This window comes from Pimephales promelas, chromosome 25 (genome assembly GCF_988280905.1).
Source record: "Pimephales promelas chromosome 25, fPimPro1.hap1.1, whole genome shotgun sequence".
Taxonomy (NCBI): domain Eukaryota; kingdom Metazoa; phylum Chordata; class Actinopteri; order Cypriniformes; family Leuciscidae; genus Pimephales; species Pimephales promelas.
Window position 1 is genome coordinate 23,172,314 of NC_142793.1, and position 16,696 is coordinate 23,189,009.

Genomic DNA, 16,696 nt, shown 5'->3' on the forward strand with positions numbered 1-16,696 from the left:
ACATAAAACAATAGTGGGTTTAACATCAAAATGTATTGTCTGATGTTAAAAAGTATGTTTTTATAATGTAATCTTCTCTTCCTTGGTCTGTTTAGGGATAATTCATGCAATTTTATAGTATTTATTTGAAAGAATTAAAACAGATTCATGTCTATCCTTGTATTATTCAGCTGGTTGAGATTGATATGGGATTTTGAAAGTAATTACTAATTAAAAGTAATTAAATACTTTTTAGAGAGAGTAATTAGTACAGTAATCTAATTACACTGTTGAAGAGGTAATTAGTAACTAGTAATTAATTACTTTTTTAGAGTAACTTACCCAACACTGGTTATATGGGTGTGTTTTGGGCGTAACGTGCAAAAAAAAAACAATCAGTCTCATCTTCTATTCCCTTTAAAAGCCAGTTGTGCTCGTGCCATGGCGGATTCGCTATTTACATAGCGGAAAGACTGATCAGACTGCAAATAAACGTTGCGGACTCGTCTATAGGCGCACATTACTAACACGTTCTTTAAATAAAAATAAAAATATTGCACTATTGGCTTTAGACCAGGTTTTAGGTGGTCAATGGTGCAGCCTATTTCAGTTTCTTCAAAATAGCAACAATTTGCCCGAACACACCAGAGCACAAATGGACGCAAATGCATTTGCTTTTCAAACAATGTCGCACATTTGAAAGAGTTTCACCGCATTTACGGCAAACAAGGTGCCAGACAGATACCACTTGACAACCCAAAAAATAAATAAATAAATTGTCTGCACACTTGAGTCCTTAAAGCAAAATTTAATGCCAAGCTTTCGCTAATAAAACCATTCTCAGGGCATCACCAATGTCAATGTCATAAACAATGTCGCACAGGAATGAAAATGAAAATTGCGTCAGGCTGAAAGAAACTAGCAGAAAACTATTGCGCCAGGTGTATGATAGAGCCTGCTTGATCTTTTTTGCGTGTGTATTCCAACAGGTGAACTCTCTATTGGAGCGAGCGAGCAGTTTGACCCCCATGCACATCCACCTCCAGACCTCCAGAGGGCGCTCAACAAACTCCCTAATGGACAGACCAATGGCCATTTATCAGCCCTCCACAACTCCCCAGGAGTGAGGAATGACCTTTCAGCTGGCGAGGGCATCAGTTCAGATGAAGACGAGGAAGAGGAGTCCTTCAGTCCTAGGTGGAAAGGCATTGAATCTATATTTGAGGCGTACAAGGAGTACATGGAGGGTAAGTTTACATCATATTGAGATTCAAAGTTACGTTATGTTTTCCTAAAAAAAACGTATTTCGTCTTAAATTCGCCAAACAACAGTAAATGTGGGAGCACCATTGATTTGTCTGGACATTTGTATGATTATAGTCTGTCTCTTTCCCTGTCTGTCTCTCAGAGAGAAGTATAGAGCACCAGGTTCTCCAGAGCGAGTGTAGACGCCTAGAGACGCAGCATTACAACCTCAGTCTAACCGCCGAACAGCTTTCTCATAGCATGAGGGTAAGAATATATTATTTTGGTTTCTATATTATATCGTTTTTTTATATTTTAGTTTAAATGTGTTATTATTTTTGCACAGAAAATCTTACCAAATATCTTTCCACACTAAAATCATGTTAACACCATGTGTATCATGTATATTTTTAGGTCAAACCGTTCTTGTCTGTCAGTCATATAATGGAGGTCTATGGTCACCACCTCAAAGTGCATGCACAGAGAAGTCCAAATTAAACATGATTTAATGACTCGTAAATGTAAGTACACATTGATGGCCAAAGACATGAAACGAGCGATTTGTGTAAGAAAACGAACAGTATTTATATCGTTTTTACCTTGCCCGTGCCCTCAAATCACTTGGATGTGGCTGTGATTACAAGAGGTAAAAACGATATAAATACCGCTCGTTTTCTCACACAAACCGCTCGTTTCGTGTCTCAGGCCATCAGTGTGTTCTTACATTTACGAGTCATTAAATCATGTTTAATCTGGACTTCTCTGTGCATGCTCTTTGAGGTGGTGACCATAGACCTCCATTATATGACTGACAGACAAGAACGGTTTGACCTAAAAATACAAAAAATGAAACTACAGCGGAAACAAAGACACCTACATCTTAACAAAGTTAACTGTCGTTTGCAAAAACCTACACCTATTTGCCACTCTTAGGTCACAAATAAGGTGGATAGTTTGAAAGTAGGCATATCCGGACGCAGGGCGTGACTTTTTCTCTCTTTCCCCCGTATTTAGGAGCTGTTGGCACAGAAGCACAATCTGGCGCTGAAGAGAGAGCGCATGCAGGCCGAACTGGAGCACTTCAAGAAATGCTTGGGATTGCCGCTGCTACACTGGCACAGAGGATACTACAAGAGGCCTTCGCCGAGGTGACCTTCCTCGCATTTATGATGGACGTGCTGAGGAAGAGTGGCTGATCGCTGTAATGGATGAGAACTTAAATGACTAAACGTGTGATTTCAGCTTTGGCACGAGAACATAGACAAAGCTATCGGTCATTGTTTTGGTGCCAACGTCTGACTCCCCACTGTGACCCGCTGCACTACAAGTCCAACCACTATATACAGGATCTAATATCTGAACAAAACAGGCATTCAGCATATCGGATTAATCTGACGGGACGTTTGAAAGACCAATGCCAAGAGGAACCAACCCAGATGGCTCCTAGTTCAAATGTTTTAATATTTATACGGTTTTTAAAGGAACATGATTATGTAAAATACTGTCAAATCGCATTTTGTATGTTTTTATTATTAATGATGAATTCTAAAAAGGACCGTAGTTTGGAAAATAAATATTTTAAAGCTTTTTGCAGGGAAAAAAGGCGTTAAGGTACTGCTGGTCAGAAATGAAGTTAGGTTTCAGTTTAATATGAAAGTGATCAGTTATAACAGTGTTCCTGTGTATTTTGTCATTTTCTCTTCGTCACCCATTAAACCAAAAGCTCTACTGCATGCTCTAGTACATGGCTGTTCGAAAATAAACCAATCAAATGTGGCTAATCGCTTTCATTAATGACACTTTAATAACAAACCGCAGACAGCAGTTCATGTATATGGTCCCGGTATGGGGGACCGTTTGTGCTGAAGTCGGTCAAGCAAACGATCATTATGTGGACGGTGGAAAAAATTTATTAATAAATTAGTAAAAACAATATAATTGAGCATATATAAATAATAATGAGATATTGAGAATAACCAATTCAATATCTAAGAAGATTATGAAATGGCACAAATAGTGCCTTATAAATTAACATTCTGTTAAACGTTATATGATGGTCGTTTATTTTTTATTTTTTTACAGACTTGTTAAAATCATGAAAACAATTATAAAGTGTCATTCAAATATTTGTTTGTATAATTTATTTTTCAACCTAGTTGCCATGAGAACAGTCATTTAGGTTGTGCATTGTATACAGACTTCAGTGCCACAAAGTTTTGTTGGAAAAAAAAAAACCTAAATGAGCTGTCGCTGTGTTATTATTTATGACATAAAACCACACCTCATGTGTTGGATTTGAAAGAAACGTCCAATGCTATAAGTCGAGAAGTGTCCATTTTGTCTTTAACGCTTAAAGCGCAGACCTAAAGGCCTGTATGTAATTGTATATTGTTTAAAACAAGAATGGCGAATGGAAATCTGTTTGTAAGAAGTGGAAAGGAAATGGATCAGCCATTATGGGGGGGATGGGGAGCTGAAATGTTTTTAGTTGTAATTTTTAGTGGAATGAAATGTGAGTTAATATATTCTTTGTTGAAGGTAGAAATACTTATTTATGGATATATAGGTGTATATGCTGATAAAAGAGTTATTTCTTGCCATATTTTGTTTACAAAAAACTCTTAAGAAAGTAATGGACACGATTCATTCACGTACGTAACATGATCTTTCAGTTGTTTCTTGACTCTATGATTTACAATGCAGCAAAATAAACAACTTGATATTTAAATGATCTCTGGCATTATTCAATATCATCATATGTCTTATACAGTATATATTATATATATGAGTGCTTATGCAACTGTTTTATCTATTTAGATATTCCTTAAGATTGTATTTGAATATGTTTTATTTGTCTTTATGTGTATTTGACTTCCTCCACCAGTCTTCACATAAGGTCGGTGCGCAGCTTGTTGTGTTAGGGCATATGCAGAAACAGTTTTGTGTATTATTGAGGTGTGGTGCAGTCTAACATTTCTCTCCATAGTGAAGGATCTCTTCGAGGAGAGCTGTCTAAGTGGCCTGACCTCGGTTTCCGACTATTTTTGCCATCCAGCTCAAGACAATGACTTAATTTGTTTAATAGCACAGAACTGGAGAATTGGAACTGACAGTCGAGGGTGAAAAAGGCAAGTTCAATTATTGTGTATTTCATCGTATTTCCTTGATAAGTCTCAGCTGGGTCTAACTAGTTCTTGTTAAATGTTGAGTCTGTGTTCGGACGTAAGTCAGATTGAACTCTGCGAACAATACAAGAACAAATCTTGGGAGTATTTCTTATAACACACGATGATACTGGATGACACTGACAAGTGTAATGTGAATGAGAGCATATGTGATACAGGCTCACCAAATAGAGGGAACTTTGATATAATATAAAATAATATATAAAGTTTGACTCTCTCTTGTTCATATTTTAATCACTGTCATAAAAAGATTAAAAATGTCACAAGAGTTAGTATAGCTGCTCTTCAAAGAAAAAGGGCCCGATCATACTATACTGAATTGTGTATGAATAGCAGAAGACTAAACTGAGATTCTAAACTAAACAGGCGTCATTAAAGCCTCCATAGTTGTTTCTTTTGATTAGTAAAGTGCTCATTGTAATGGCTCTTTCCTGCGCCGCTCCAGCTTCAGTGGGCCGTGACTTCCTTCCCCTCTCCGTGGCTGGACCGCTCATTCAGTTTAGGAATGTGTTCATACCATTCAGAATATCAATCTTTACCTTTTATACGACAACCGAGGAGTCAAGATCCGAACTGAACTCAGTCTACAACAGTGAGTGTCACTGTGAGGCTCTTTTTTATATTGTGGTTCAGTGTGTATGATTAGTTTTGTTGATGTCATTTTCAGATATGTATTTTGTTGCTTCAGTATTTACTTATATTTCTTTGAGGGCATGATAAGAATCTCGAAACTCATACTTTATTATTTTGCTGTGGTATTGCAGCGGTCTTGATTGTGAAAATGTTGAATTATGACAGCAAGTGTTTTGATTGTATTCTCAATGCAGTATTGTTTCATTTTTATTACTGTTTCACTGAAAAAGAATGTTATCACATACGTACACCCAGTTTTAATGGGCGGTTGTTTAACTTTGGTGGTGACTAAACTATTTTTGTCAAGCAACTGAGAGTTGAATGAGTTACTATACACACATATTCAACCCCCCCCCCCCCCCCCCACACACACACACACACACACACGTTTGCTTAGCTATTTAAATGGGGACATTCCATAGACGTAATGTTTTTTTACTGTACAAACTGTATATTCTATTTACAATTCTACTTATACTAACCATACCCCTGTACCCATCACACAAAACTTTCTGCATTTTTACATTTAAAAAACCAACAACCTTTAATTACTTGATTTTTATACAAGATTTACAAATGAGGACATCCCTAAAGTGGGGTTTTTCTGAGACTTTGTCTGCTTTTGGTCACTTCTGGGTACAAATTTGTCCCCAAAAATATAGTTAAGTATACACACACACACACACACTAGTAGGCCTATGCTTAGTACTAAAACCTTACGGCGCAGACAGACCATTTGTGTTTAGACTGGATATTTTCCCTCTTGTTTCAAGTCGTCTCATTTGATTTGATTAAAGGAATAGTTCACTCCAAACGTAAAATTCTGTCATAATTTACTCATCCTCATATTCATTTAAACTTATAGAGTTTCCTTTTTTTTTTTGTGGAACACAATAGGAGAATATGAGCACAATGTTGACAGCTATCATATGGCTTTAAAAGACAGGGCCTCTTTTTATGTTGTTTTTATTTTCTTTTTCATTTTATTCTTTTATTTTCATTTCCGATTATGCTTAATTTGATATTTCCTATGGGTTTGGAATGATATACTGACCGAATTCCCATTTCTGGCTGAACAATCCCTTTCATTTTGAGTCAACTATTATTTATTATTTTCAGGATGACTCAAATGTTGCAATACCATTCTAACCAGTAGGGGGCGTCACAAAACAAAGTTACTACCTCAAAACATAACTTTTTAAAAAAAAACTCTTGCCAGCAATCCACTCTCTTTTCTATGTGCATTTCCAGTGATACACCAGTCTTGTTAATTTCACCATGACACCAAGACCGCCATTAAAACCAACTACAACACTTCATGCCAACACCACAACAGCTGCTCCGGGGTTCCTGACTTCTTTACTGGACAGGATTCCTTGTGAGTATATCATATGAATCCTCTTTTCAGCACCTGCTACACGGGCCCCTATCTAATTCCACGCCTTGTGCACATTTCTTGCGTCTCAATTTTCACTTTCTACAAGTTTAACTTGCCCCGAATCTCCTGGCCTCATCCTTCTGATGTGTTTCATGCTGCTATACTGGACCGCTGCTTTGCTACCGTGATGAAAGATGGGATATTGTTGTTTTTGTCCCAACAGTGCCAAGATGGGCCATCTATGCTATATTTGCCGCCATCCTCCTGCTCATTCTTATCTGCATGATATGCTGCTGTGTAAAATGCTGCTGCAAAGGGAAAAAGAAGAGGAAGAAGAAGCTGGAACAGAAGATCAGTATGAAAGGGATCTCGGGATCTACAACCGCAGCACTGGTAATGCTGGATCATTTTTTTTTTTTTTTTTTTTTTAATCATTTTAGTCAGCAATATGTTTAAATGGAGAGTGGGGAAAAGTAACCTTAGAGAAGAGATGTCAACATGTCACAAACTCTACTTGTTTAAAGTCAAAGATAACTTAAATAGTTCTTCTCAAATGCTTTTAACATTACTTTTATTGCTCTATAATCTTACAGTATTTCAATGTATCATTTGTGTCTGTTTTTATTTCTCCTGAGAGATTTTCAAAGGTGATGTGTGTAATTTCTGTGGCGTGATGGCAGAGAAAATACAATTGTTGTTAAACAGGTTTCCTCAAACACTCCCATCCTCTGCGATTGGTTGATAAACCATAGTCCCGCCTCCAAACCAGCGCCATTGGCTGTCACTGTTGCTATGCTAATCAAAAGGTCAATAATAAGGCGGCATAATACCTTGGAACGCTATCTGTTAGCATTCCCATTAGCGCCAAAGGGATTACTTCACCCTTAAGTGGAAAATGAAAGCTGATACTTTTTTTTAGTTGTCAGCAACCGCCAGCATTTTTGATAGTTTTCAGCAAACTTTCTTGCCCCCCAAATTGAATATTTTTTGAGTATGAATATCTGAACATGCAATGGCTATATACTGTATATATATATAAAAATAGAAGATTTTTTTTTTTTACTAGCTTCATGCTTTCTTTATACTCTTTCAAAAGATGTGTAATAGCGCCCCCTACTTTATTACAGTCAAAACATGGATTGCTTGATATTTCGGGTATTGGCGGGATACAGTTGTGTCATAAATGACGGAATAATACCCTCAATGGAAAGAGTTAACTGAAACAGATCTGAGAGCTCCTTTAAGTTTGAGAAATTCAACCTCTGAGCAACAATTAATTCCGGGTGGCATTCACTGACAGGTCCAACTTGAGACAGAGGATGTGGAGTATGGATTCGACGAACAGAGGGGAAAACTGCAGTATTCACTGGAGTTCAATGCATCCATTTCAGAGGTAAAAGCATCACTTTCCCTGATTTTATAGTGGTGACCTTAACTGGCAACTTATTAACTTTCATTCATCAGGGGTGTCCAAACCTGTTCCTGAGGGCCACTGTCCCTCAGAGTTTAGCTCCAAGTACCTAAACACACCTGCCTGGAAGTTTCTAGTATGTCTAGGACCTCGATTAACTGGTTTAATTAATCCTCCGGAGCAGGATTGGACACCCTTGACCTTGGCTGAATCCGATTATGCCCCCTAAACCCTCAATCACTATTCCTATTAGTCCACTAATACAGTTTGAAGGAGTGAATGAAAATGAAACGAGTGAGCGAATTTATACAGCTGTTGAGCGCACATCGGTTGTACACTTGTAAGGCCATCTAAATCGATCCAATGGCGGATCACAACACCGTCTTTTCTCATGGCAAAGGGATTTTTAAATGTAATACATTATATCTTGTGTATTAAAGGGATAGTTCACTTTGAAATGATTTTTTGATATGTTTTATCTTACCTCAAGGGCATCCAAGATGTAGGTGTCTTTGTTTCCACAGTATTTTCAATTTTGATATTTTTAGGTCAAACCGTTCTTGTCTGTCAGTCATATAATGGAGGTCTATGGTCACCACCTCAAAGAGTATGCACAGAGAAGTCCAAATTAAACATGATTTAATGACTCATAAATGTAAGTACACATTGACAGCCTCAGACACGAAACGAGCGGTTTGTGTGAGAAAACGAACAGTATTTGTATCGTTTTTATTCGTTTTGCGCGTGTACGTCACTCATTGTTTACACAGAGATTTCAGAAGTGTTGCCCTTCACTGTGAAGCTCTAAACATATTTAGATATACAGAAAATTGCAATGGAAGACGATTTCGATATCAACAGACAGTTATGGGTAGGTTTAGGTCTGGGGTAGGGTTAGGGTTAGACCACTAGGAGGCGCCTTCTGGCCCATATATATCTGCGTCTCTAATTGAAGCTAAAGGGTGCCATGTGCTTCGGATGTAGACGCAATGTCAAAAGCATCACCTGTGACGCCTTGGGATGAGACCGGGCTGATTGTTAACCCCTAACAATGTAAATAGGGGTTTGAATTCATGTGGACTTTAAGAACAAGCATTTAGATAAAACTGTTTTCAAGATCATAAACCTATATGTACTGTACCATATTTCTCATCAGCTGACCGTTGGAATAAAAGAAGCTGCTGATTTGAAAGCGATGGATTTAGGAGGGACATCTGACCCTTATGTGAAAATCTACATCCTTCCCAACAAGTCCAAAACATTTGAGACGAAAGTCTTCAGGAAAACCCTTAACCCCGTGTTCAATGAAAATTTCAAATATCAGGTAAATCATGAAGCATGTAAAGTCGTTCACTATCATATTGGTCATATGGTGGAAAACTGTTATCAGGATTCTGTTATCAGCTCAAACAATGACCTGATGCTTGGTCAAGCTCATTAAAATGTAGTTGTAAACCAGTTTTTTTTTTTCTTTTAAAGTTGCCAGACACTTTTTACTTGAAAATCTGAATATGCAATGTATCAAAAGAAAGAGCCTCTCCTTTTAAACAAAAAGTCTCTTTACTCTAGCTTCATGCTCTTTTTTTATATCAACATTTGAATGTGATATGCTAAATTTGAAATCATTGAAAAATTTGTTTCATTGATTTAATTTGATTTGAAATCATGAAAAAAGCTACATTTTAAGCAAAAAGCTGATAAAACTTCATCCAGATCAGATTCAGAATGATGGTCAAAAACATAGGCTAGATGGATGATGTCAACCTCCCCAAAGCTTCACAGTCGTAAAGCGTTTCATAAAGTCGACATTTCATTCAGTAACATTAGGCAGTTTTGATTTATAAGCTGTATAATGGTGATGATTGTGTTTTTCTACATATGCATGCTTACATATGCTATTTCTTGTTCACCCGTGTTTTGATCAGGAGATTTTACTCTTTCAGAAGAAATATCATAGCGCCCCCTACCATATAACAGTGAAAACACCGGAAATTTCCGTCAATGGCCTATGGGGAAAGAGTTACTTTTACAGCCTAGTTAGATAATGCTCTTTTCACCACTTTCATTGTAGATCCCTCAGAAGGAGCTGATTGAGTCGATATTGGTGATGCAAGTCTATGACTTTAACAAATTCTCCAAACATGACATCATCGGTGAGATCAGACTGAATCTGTCCACAGTGGACTGGAATCATGTGATCGAGGAGTGGAGAGATCTGAGCAAAGCTTCCAAACACGAGGTACTTCAATCCACATATGTTGTCAAGTTCAATGTCATTTTTCTTGTGGCTAGTTCACATCAGTTATATTCATATGAAGGGCAAAGTGTCATCCTCTACTAAAGGGAAACAAGTTGGGGGTCCCAGAGAGTTGTTTTGCCCCTTCTCTTTCTATTGTTATTTGAAATAATCCAATCTTTTGACAATGACTACAGCAGGTGATTTTGTTTCCATCACGTCACCATAGAACATCTTGTAAAATTACAGCAAGTCCCCCTGGAGCGACCTTATGTTCAGTGTCCTAATGGTGATGGCTTATGCGTCAACCCTTGTCCAGACTAGATGATTGGTTGGGTCAGGACACCCTGGAAATCTACGATTTGTCGTCAATGATTTGACCATATGCACGTGATTGTGAATAGGTTTAGAGCTAAGAGCAGCATAACATGTCTGCTAACTGCATCTTTCAACTTGTGCCCATATATATATACTGTAGCAAGAGCATCTGGGAGAGATCTGCTTTTCTCTTCGTTATGTCCCGACCAGTAGTAAACTCACTGTGATCATACTGGAAGCCAAGAACCTGAAGAAGATGGACCAGGGAGGCTCTTCAGGTGAGACATCCTCAAAAAGTCTTGTCTGCAATCACTCAGCACTATATAAAACATACAGACTCTTAGGAAAACCATGCCTCTACCTACATTTTTGAGTGGCTCCTCGTATGAAACTATGTTATGACCTCAAAACACTTTTACCATGCATAGTACATGATTTGTAAACTAATACATTTTCAGGTCTGCATGCATCCCATAATCAGCTCTTGATTTAGTAAATTTGTTCGGTAGCTCAACTGGTGCTAAGTGAGTCTTGTAGAAGCAAACTAAATGTCATGGTTGCTTCAGCAAATGTGGTTTTATCAATGCATTTGCTTTGGTTAACATTATCGGTATCGGTAAAGTGTTACCGGTAAAAGTCCCCCGGAAATAATTGGAAATGGCCAGTTTGTCCTCCATAATATTTTGGATATTTCTCAATGCTGCTGTCCATTATGCACCGCTCTGTTCATTGTTAAGATGGCAAACAGTTCAAAAATGTACATTTTTAGGCTGGTCTGCCTCAGCGGTCTAACAGCGCTCGTCAATGTCAAAATTATGGCCGATCAGATCAAGAAGGCGGGGCTTAATGTTCACTGAAGATGAGTTTATTTTTTACAGTGAAAAACTGTGTGCATGGTAAGATATAAGTAGCTAAACATTGAATATTTACGGCCCACAGTATGCAAACTGCTCAACCTTTTTAATGTAATTTCGCCATTTTGAGTTGAAAATGAAGAGTTCAGATGCAAAAGCCTCTAAGTGCCATTTAAAATTTTCTTCTAGAATGATAATTTGTATCAAGCTTGTATATTTAAGTTCAGTGATTTCACTTAAATGGCAATGATAATTACCTATTAATTGTTGTTTAAGTGAAATTACTGAACTTAAATATACAAGTTTGATAAAAATCATCATTAAAGAAGAAAATTTCAAATGGCATTTAGAGGTTTTTGCATCTGAACTCTTCAAATATCAATCATTGAAATGATTCATATTATTCATACAGTAAATGATTGTGATGAGACAAACAATTTTTGACATTTTAGACATTCATAAGAGAGTAAATGAGTGTATATTTTGAATTAAAATTTTATTTACAAATAGTTTAACTTCTTTCACCGTTCTTATGTCCTCTTTATTCCATTAAATCCCCTTTAAACCATATTTCAAGATATGGTCACAGCATTGCTTTCAAGCAGCTATAGAGTAGGTTTAGCATAGAAATTGATTGATAGTTGTGTTTTTTTTTGTTCTGTAGACCCTTATGCGAAAGTTCAATTGGTTCTGGATAAGAAGAAGTGGAAGAAGAGGAAAACGTCAGTGAAAAAGCGAACATTGAATCCATACTTTAATGAGTCGTTCACTTTCGAAGTATCGTTTGAACAGATTCAGGTGAGCAATACACGCAAAAGCTTGGAAAATGTTCCCCCATCTCATATATTTTCCATTTTCATGTCCTTTTTGAAGCTTTGTACCATTGTGATGTTCGTCCTCACATTTTTTGGAGAGTTTGGTGAAAACCCCTCAGTTTTTACAGCTTGATTCATTTTTGTTTGATTCATTACAACTAAGGTTGTTATATCACAGCATCATCAACTTCGCCCCATTATATATATATATATATATATATTGTTGGCACTTTGATTGAAAATTACCTGAAAGGTAATTTTTTTCACTCATTATTCCTCATACAGAAAGTCCAGCTGGTCATCTCAGTGTGGGATCATGACAAAATGAGCAGAAATGATGCGATTGGCAAGATCTATCTGGGCTGTGATGCTACAGGAAACCAGCTGCGTCACTGGGCGGATATGCTGTCCAACCCACGCAAACCTGTGGCTCAATGGCACACGTTACTCTCTGCTGAACAGGTGGACACAACGCTGGCCTTGAATCACACGTTAAAGATCCCATTTACAAACAAAAACTTTTGAGAAACCTTTACTAACATAATACAATGTTCACAACCAAAAGTTGTTCCCATTCCTGTAGGCTTTTTATGCTCAGACTAGAAAAAAAATCTTATGTCTTACCGTTCTTATTCATTTATTTATGACGGGTTCATAATGTTTAGGTGGAACATTTCATTTCCTTCATTTTCAGGATTTTGGTACCAGAATAGCATGGGAAGTAAATAAAAGGAGTGATGCTACATTTTAATATAGCAAGCCGCTAATGACAAAAAGCTGTTTTGGTGGAGGTATGTAATAATTACGCACACAGCTGTACAGTTATAGTAGCGAGCCAAGGTAATGATCACATTCAGTCTCTTATATTGTCTTATCCAACATATGTAGTTGTTTGGAAGTCCAATACATTTTAGTCAATGGATGGTTCATGTAAAACAAGTTAAAGTTCGCTAAAGTTCCTGCTATCTGTTTTATATCTCATTTTTTGTAGTTAAGTCAGTCTTAAACATACATTTATTTGTATAAATAAAACCCTCATTGAGATCAAAGCCCTTCTCGTGTTTTAAAGCTTGGGATAAAAAGTACACATAAGAGCATAAGCTTGATTTCGACATTGGTGATTTTCATGATCTCAAAGCCTTTATTTGTAGATTTTGTTTCCAACTCATCACATCATTTTGATTATGGAAACCAACAGAACAACATTACAATTTAGCTTTCTGTACTTTACGCTGGAATATCTAAACAAGCATGCGTTCATAATTGAGAGACAAAAACGTTATTCAGGGACTGAAATGAGACTTCAATGAATCAATTCAGTGATGTTATAGCTGTGTATGTAGAGCACTTAAGGCAGGGTGTTTTTACAACGCGACAGTAATTTGAAAGTGATTGCAATACCAGTTTTGGCCACAATCTTGCATACGGCTCCTTTAATGGTGCTAGATTAATTTAAAAATGAATGTCCATTGATGAATCTGAAAGAAAACCTGACTGGGGTGTAGGCTACTGTTGATATACAAACAGATAAACCGCACTCTCTTATTTCAAAGTTGTTTCATTCATTAAGTTGTTAAACTTTATCTTTCAGCTGAACTGTGCATGTGTGTTTTGAACACTTACCTTATGTTCGTACTCTGTCCATGCAATAAATGCACATTAGAGAGCAGTTTTTAAACATTTACTTTGACTTCTCGGGTAATGTCAATGGGAAGACCCACAACGGTCGTTACATATAAATATATTTTTTAGCGTTTGATCAAACTTACTGCTAGAGACGATTCAGTAGTCGCTGGATATTGGTAGGGTCCCTTGTGTCCCTGTTAAATTCTACACCCTTGCTTTCAGTGCTGAGGTTTAGAAAACAGACACGAGACAGTTGTATATCAGGCATGTTGATTTCTCTTGTGAATACAGCAAGCACAAGATAAGGGTGTGAGTATCAGGCTGTCAGCACACTCGTGGGCCAATTACAGCATTTTAATGAGCTTTCTTCCTTTGAGCAACTTTACAGAATGCTAAAGGCTGGAGAATTCATTAGTTGCTTTCGCACAGTCACGTTTTGAACACTCGGGTACATTTTGAAATTCATCATTCAGAATTTATTGTTTAATCTGATTAAGTGGAAAATGGTAGGGAACATTTTTTTTTTTACCTTTTTCCACATGTCCAAAACATCTGAATGAAACTGAAAAAAAGAAAAATCCAATGTTACTTGAATAAAAATGTGAAAATGTGAGCCCATTATGTGTTGTTGTGCAGTTGCTAAGTTGTTCTGAATTTCCCTTAACCATCACAAAGGACACCACACAGCAGGTTTATGATCAGCAGAGATGGAAAACACTGTTGACATGACCAAGTCTTTACTTCTAGAGATCATAGTGCAGCTTTGATATCCGATCAAAGGAATACTCTTTCTACAGTTTGCCATGCTGTGCAGAATATAGCAGTCAGCAAATCCAGCAATTGCCATAGGATTAAAGGAATTGGGATAATGGTATAAATGTAATCAGATTACTTTTTCAAGTAACAAGTAACAAATTACTTTTTAATTTACTACAAAATGTCAGAGTTACTTCAAATAATTAAAGCTAGTTAATTTGCTTTCGCATTAAATGTGCCTGACACCTTTCCTATAGATGTTAATGAACATTTAATATCAACAGACCTGAATCAACACTGAACTGACTGTAAAGCGGCTTTGCCGGGCCAGGGCTGAGCCGTGCTAAGTCGCGTTTCCACTGTCACTTCCGGTTTGATCGGGGCTTCATCTAACTGACACTTGTGACTTTACCTTTAGGTCTGGGGTAGGGTTAGAAAGGGTACCCTAAAACGTTGGATGTTAATAGTATGGTCAAAAGCGTCAGTTAGATGACGTCTTGGGATGAGAACGGGCTCAACATTCAGTGTGACATGATTCTTCAGAAAACATTTAAGGCTAATGTGGTGCTCAAGAAACATCTCTAATTATCAACAATGTTGTGTAATAACTTTATAGAAACTGTAATCGTTTTTCACTGTCACTTTTGATCACTTTTTTGGTCTATAGGCTGAAAAGTAAATGTATAGCCTGAGAAAAATCCAGATTCTTTTAAAGTTAAAATTGCAAGCACTGTAAAAAAAAAAAATATTGTTGGTTTAACTTAAAAAAAGTAAGTAACCTGGTTGCCTTAAAATTTTAAGTTCATTGAACTGGAAAAGTGAGTTAATACAATGAAGGAGAATGATTTAATCATCAGAAACTCAAAATTATATGTTATCTGAACTAAATAAATTATTTGAGTTGATTTGACAAAAGAAAAAATGTTGTGATTACTACACTGTAAAAAAATATTGTTGGTTTCACTTAAAAAAGTAAGTAACCTGGGTTGCCTTAAAATTTTAAGTTGATTGAACTGGAAAAAGTGTGTTAATACAATGAAGGAGATTAATTTAATCATCAGAAACTCAAAATAATAAGTTATCTCAACTAAATAAATTATTATAAAGTTGATTTGACAAAAGAAAATATGTTGCGATAACAAATCTTGAAAATATTTTTTTACAGTGTGTAGATTTTTAAATGAAACAGTAATTAAATGATTAAAGCGTGCTTAACAACGCTTTTATTTCCAATCTAATTTAATGCAATTTAATTAATTGCTCAGAATTGTTTATGTGTGTGCGTTTGATCATAACCAGATTATGCAACAACTGAGATCTGACAATGCATAGGCTACTGTCCACTTCAGCTACAACGCAGCCATACATGGTAAAGCAAACGTCTGGACTCCAGATATGAATGATTCAGTCCTAAGTGCCTTTATGAAACACATCTTCTCATTTGCATGTCTTACGTCTCTAATTGAAATCTTGTCTTTTGTGCTCAGGAGACCACACCTCTGAAACAGGTGGGAATAATAGCCTACAGTGAGTGTTTGTGCAAGAACGGACTTGAGCATATACGAGAGAACCAGGTCATAAGTAATTCAGATCTTGAATGGAGGAGGAACACAGACCGACCCTTTGTTATGCAGATAGTGTTATACCGCATTTGATCCTGCATTTATGAGGGTCCGTTACCAAGCTGTCTCATTGCTACGTTTGTTGAAGATTAAAAATCCATTTAGGCAGCAGAGCCAACACTTTTTTATTGACTTTGTTGACAAATATCTCTCAAATTACAAAAGGCTAGATCATTTATATTTTAAATGGTAATTCATAGTTGGAATGGACTGAACCTTGAAGTAGGTGCGTGTGTGTGACATCATGCTTTGGAGGGGTTTCCTGGATACTTGCTGCATCCTGAAGCTGTTCGGTTAAAGTGTGAGGCCAGAGAAAGTGTCTCACAAGTGATCGCTCTCTCTGATGATCCAAGCTGTTTCAGCCTTCTCACACGAGCAACTGCTGTAGCAGCAAAACGAGGTGAGAGATTTGATTTGATGTAGCTATATTTGAAAAGAGGTTTTGTTTCTTTTTTAGGCTACAGTGCTTTTCAAATGTAATTGGACAATAAGTCAACAACAGAAAAAGCATCTTTGTACTCCATGTACTGTGGTTAGTAGACTCCAATGCCATTTTCAGACCATCAGAAAAAAAAATCTGAGATTTTACATATACAGATTTTATTCATGTGGGTTTTTGAAAGGCTGAAATAAATTTT

The 16,696-nt window shown here is 36.8% G+C and overlaps 2 protein-coding genes across 3 annotated transcripts in view; both read left to right on the top strand.

Annotated features, from left to right (window-relative positions):
* gse1a (Gse1 coiled-coil protein a) overlaps window positions 1-3,952 on the top strand; it is a 34,762-nt gene extending 30,810 nt beyond the window's left edge. The window contains exons 14-16 of the mRNA XM_039648091.2: window positions 969-1,226; window positions 1,388-1,491; window positions 2,239-3,952. Of these exons, the coding sequence (XP_039504025.2) occupies window positions 969-1,226; window positions 1,388-1,491; window positions 2,239-2,376 (500 nt within the window). The 3' untranslated portion in view covers window positions 2,377-3,952. The remainder of the gene's footprint in view (window positions 1-968; window positions 1,227-1,387; window positions 1,492-2,238) is intronic.
* A 231-nt stretch (window positions 3,953-4,183) lies between these two features.
* Window positions 4,184-14,181, top strand: syt8 (synaptotagmin VIII). 2 transcript variants are annotated; one of them, XM_039647804.2, is made up of 9 exons: window positions 4,184-4,352; window positions 6,294-6,420; window positions 6,644-6,813; window positions 7,721-7,813; window positions 8,988-9,155; window positions 9,903-10,070; window positions 10,546-10,663; window positions 11,904-12,037; window positions 12,340-14,181. In XM_039647804.2, the coding sequence occupies exons 2-9, from the start codon at window positions 6,321-6,323 to the stop codon at window positions 12,577-12,579; spliced, it is 1,191 nt and encodes a 396-aa protein (XP_039503738.2). In that variant the 5' UTR covers window positions 4,184-4,352; window positions 6,294-6,320; the 3' UTR covers window positions 12,580-14,181. The 2 variants fall into 2 exon arrangements, with proteins under 2 accessions (XP_039503738.2, XP_088983833.1); XM_089127707.1 differs by lacking the exon at window positions 4,184-4,352 and adding an exon at window positions 4,881-5,001.
* The last annotated feature ends 2,515 nt before the right edge of the window (window positions 14,182-16,696 follow it).

What these genes read in the sequence shown, in the direction of transcription:
- syt8 (XM_039647804.2), top strand. Translation starts at nt 6,321, where the DNA reads ATGACACCAAGACCGCCATTAAAACCAACTACAACACTTCATGCCAAC. An exon ending in TTTACTGGACAGGATTCCTT is followed by an intron (nt 6,421 to 6,643) that starts GTGAGTATATCA and finishes TTGTCCCAACAG; the next exon opens with TGCCAAGATGGGCCATCTAT. An exon ending in TATCGTTTGAACAGATTCAG is followed by an intron (nt 12,038 to 12,339) that starts GTGAGCAATACA and finishes TTCCTCATACAG; the next exon opens with AAAGTCCAGCTGGTCATCTC.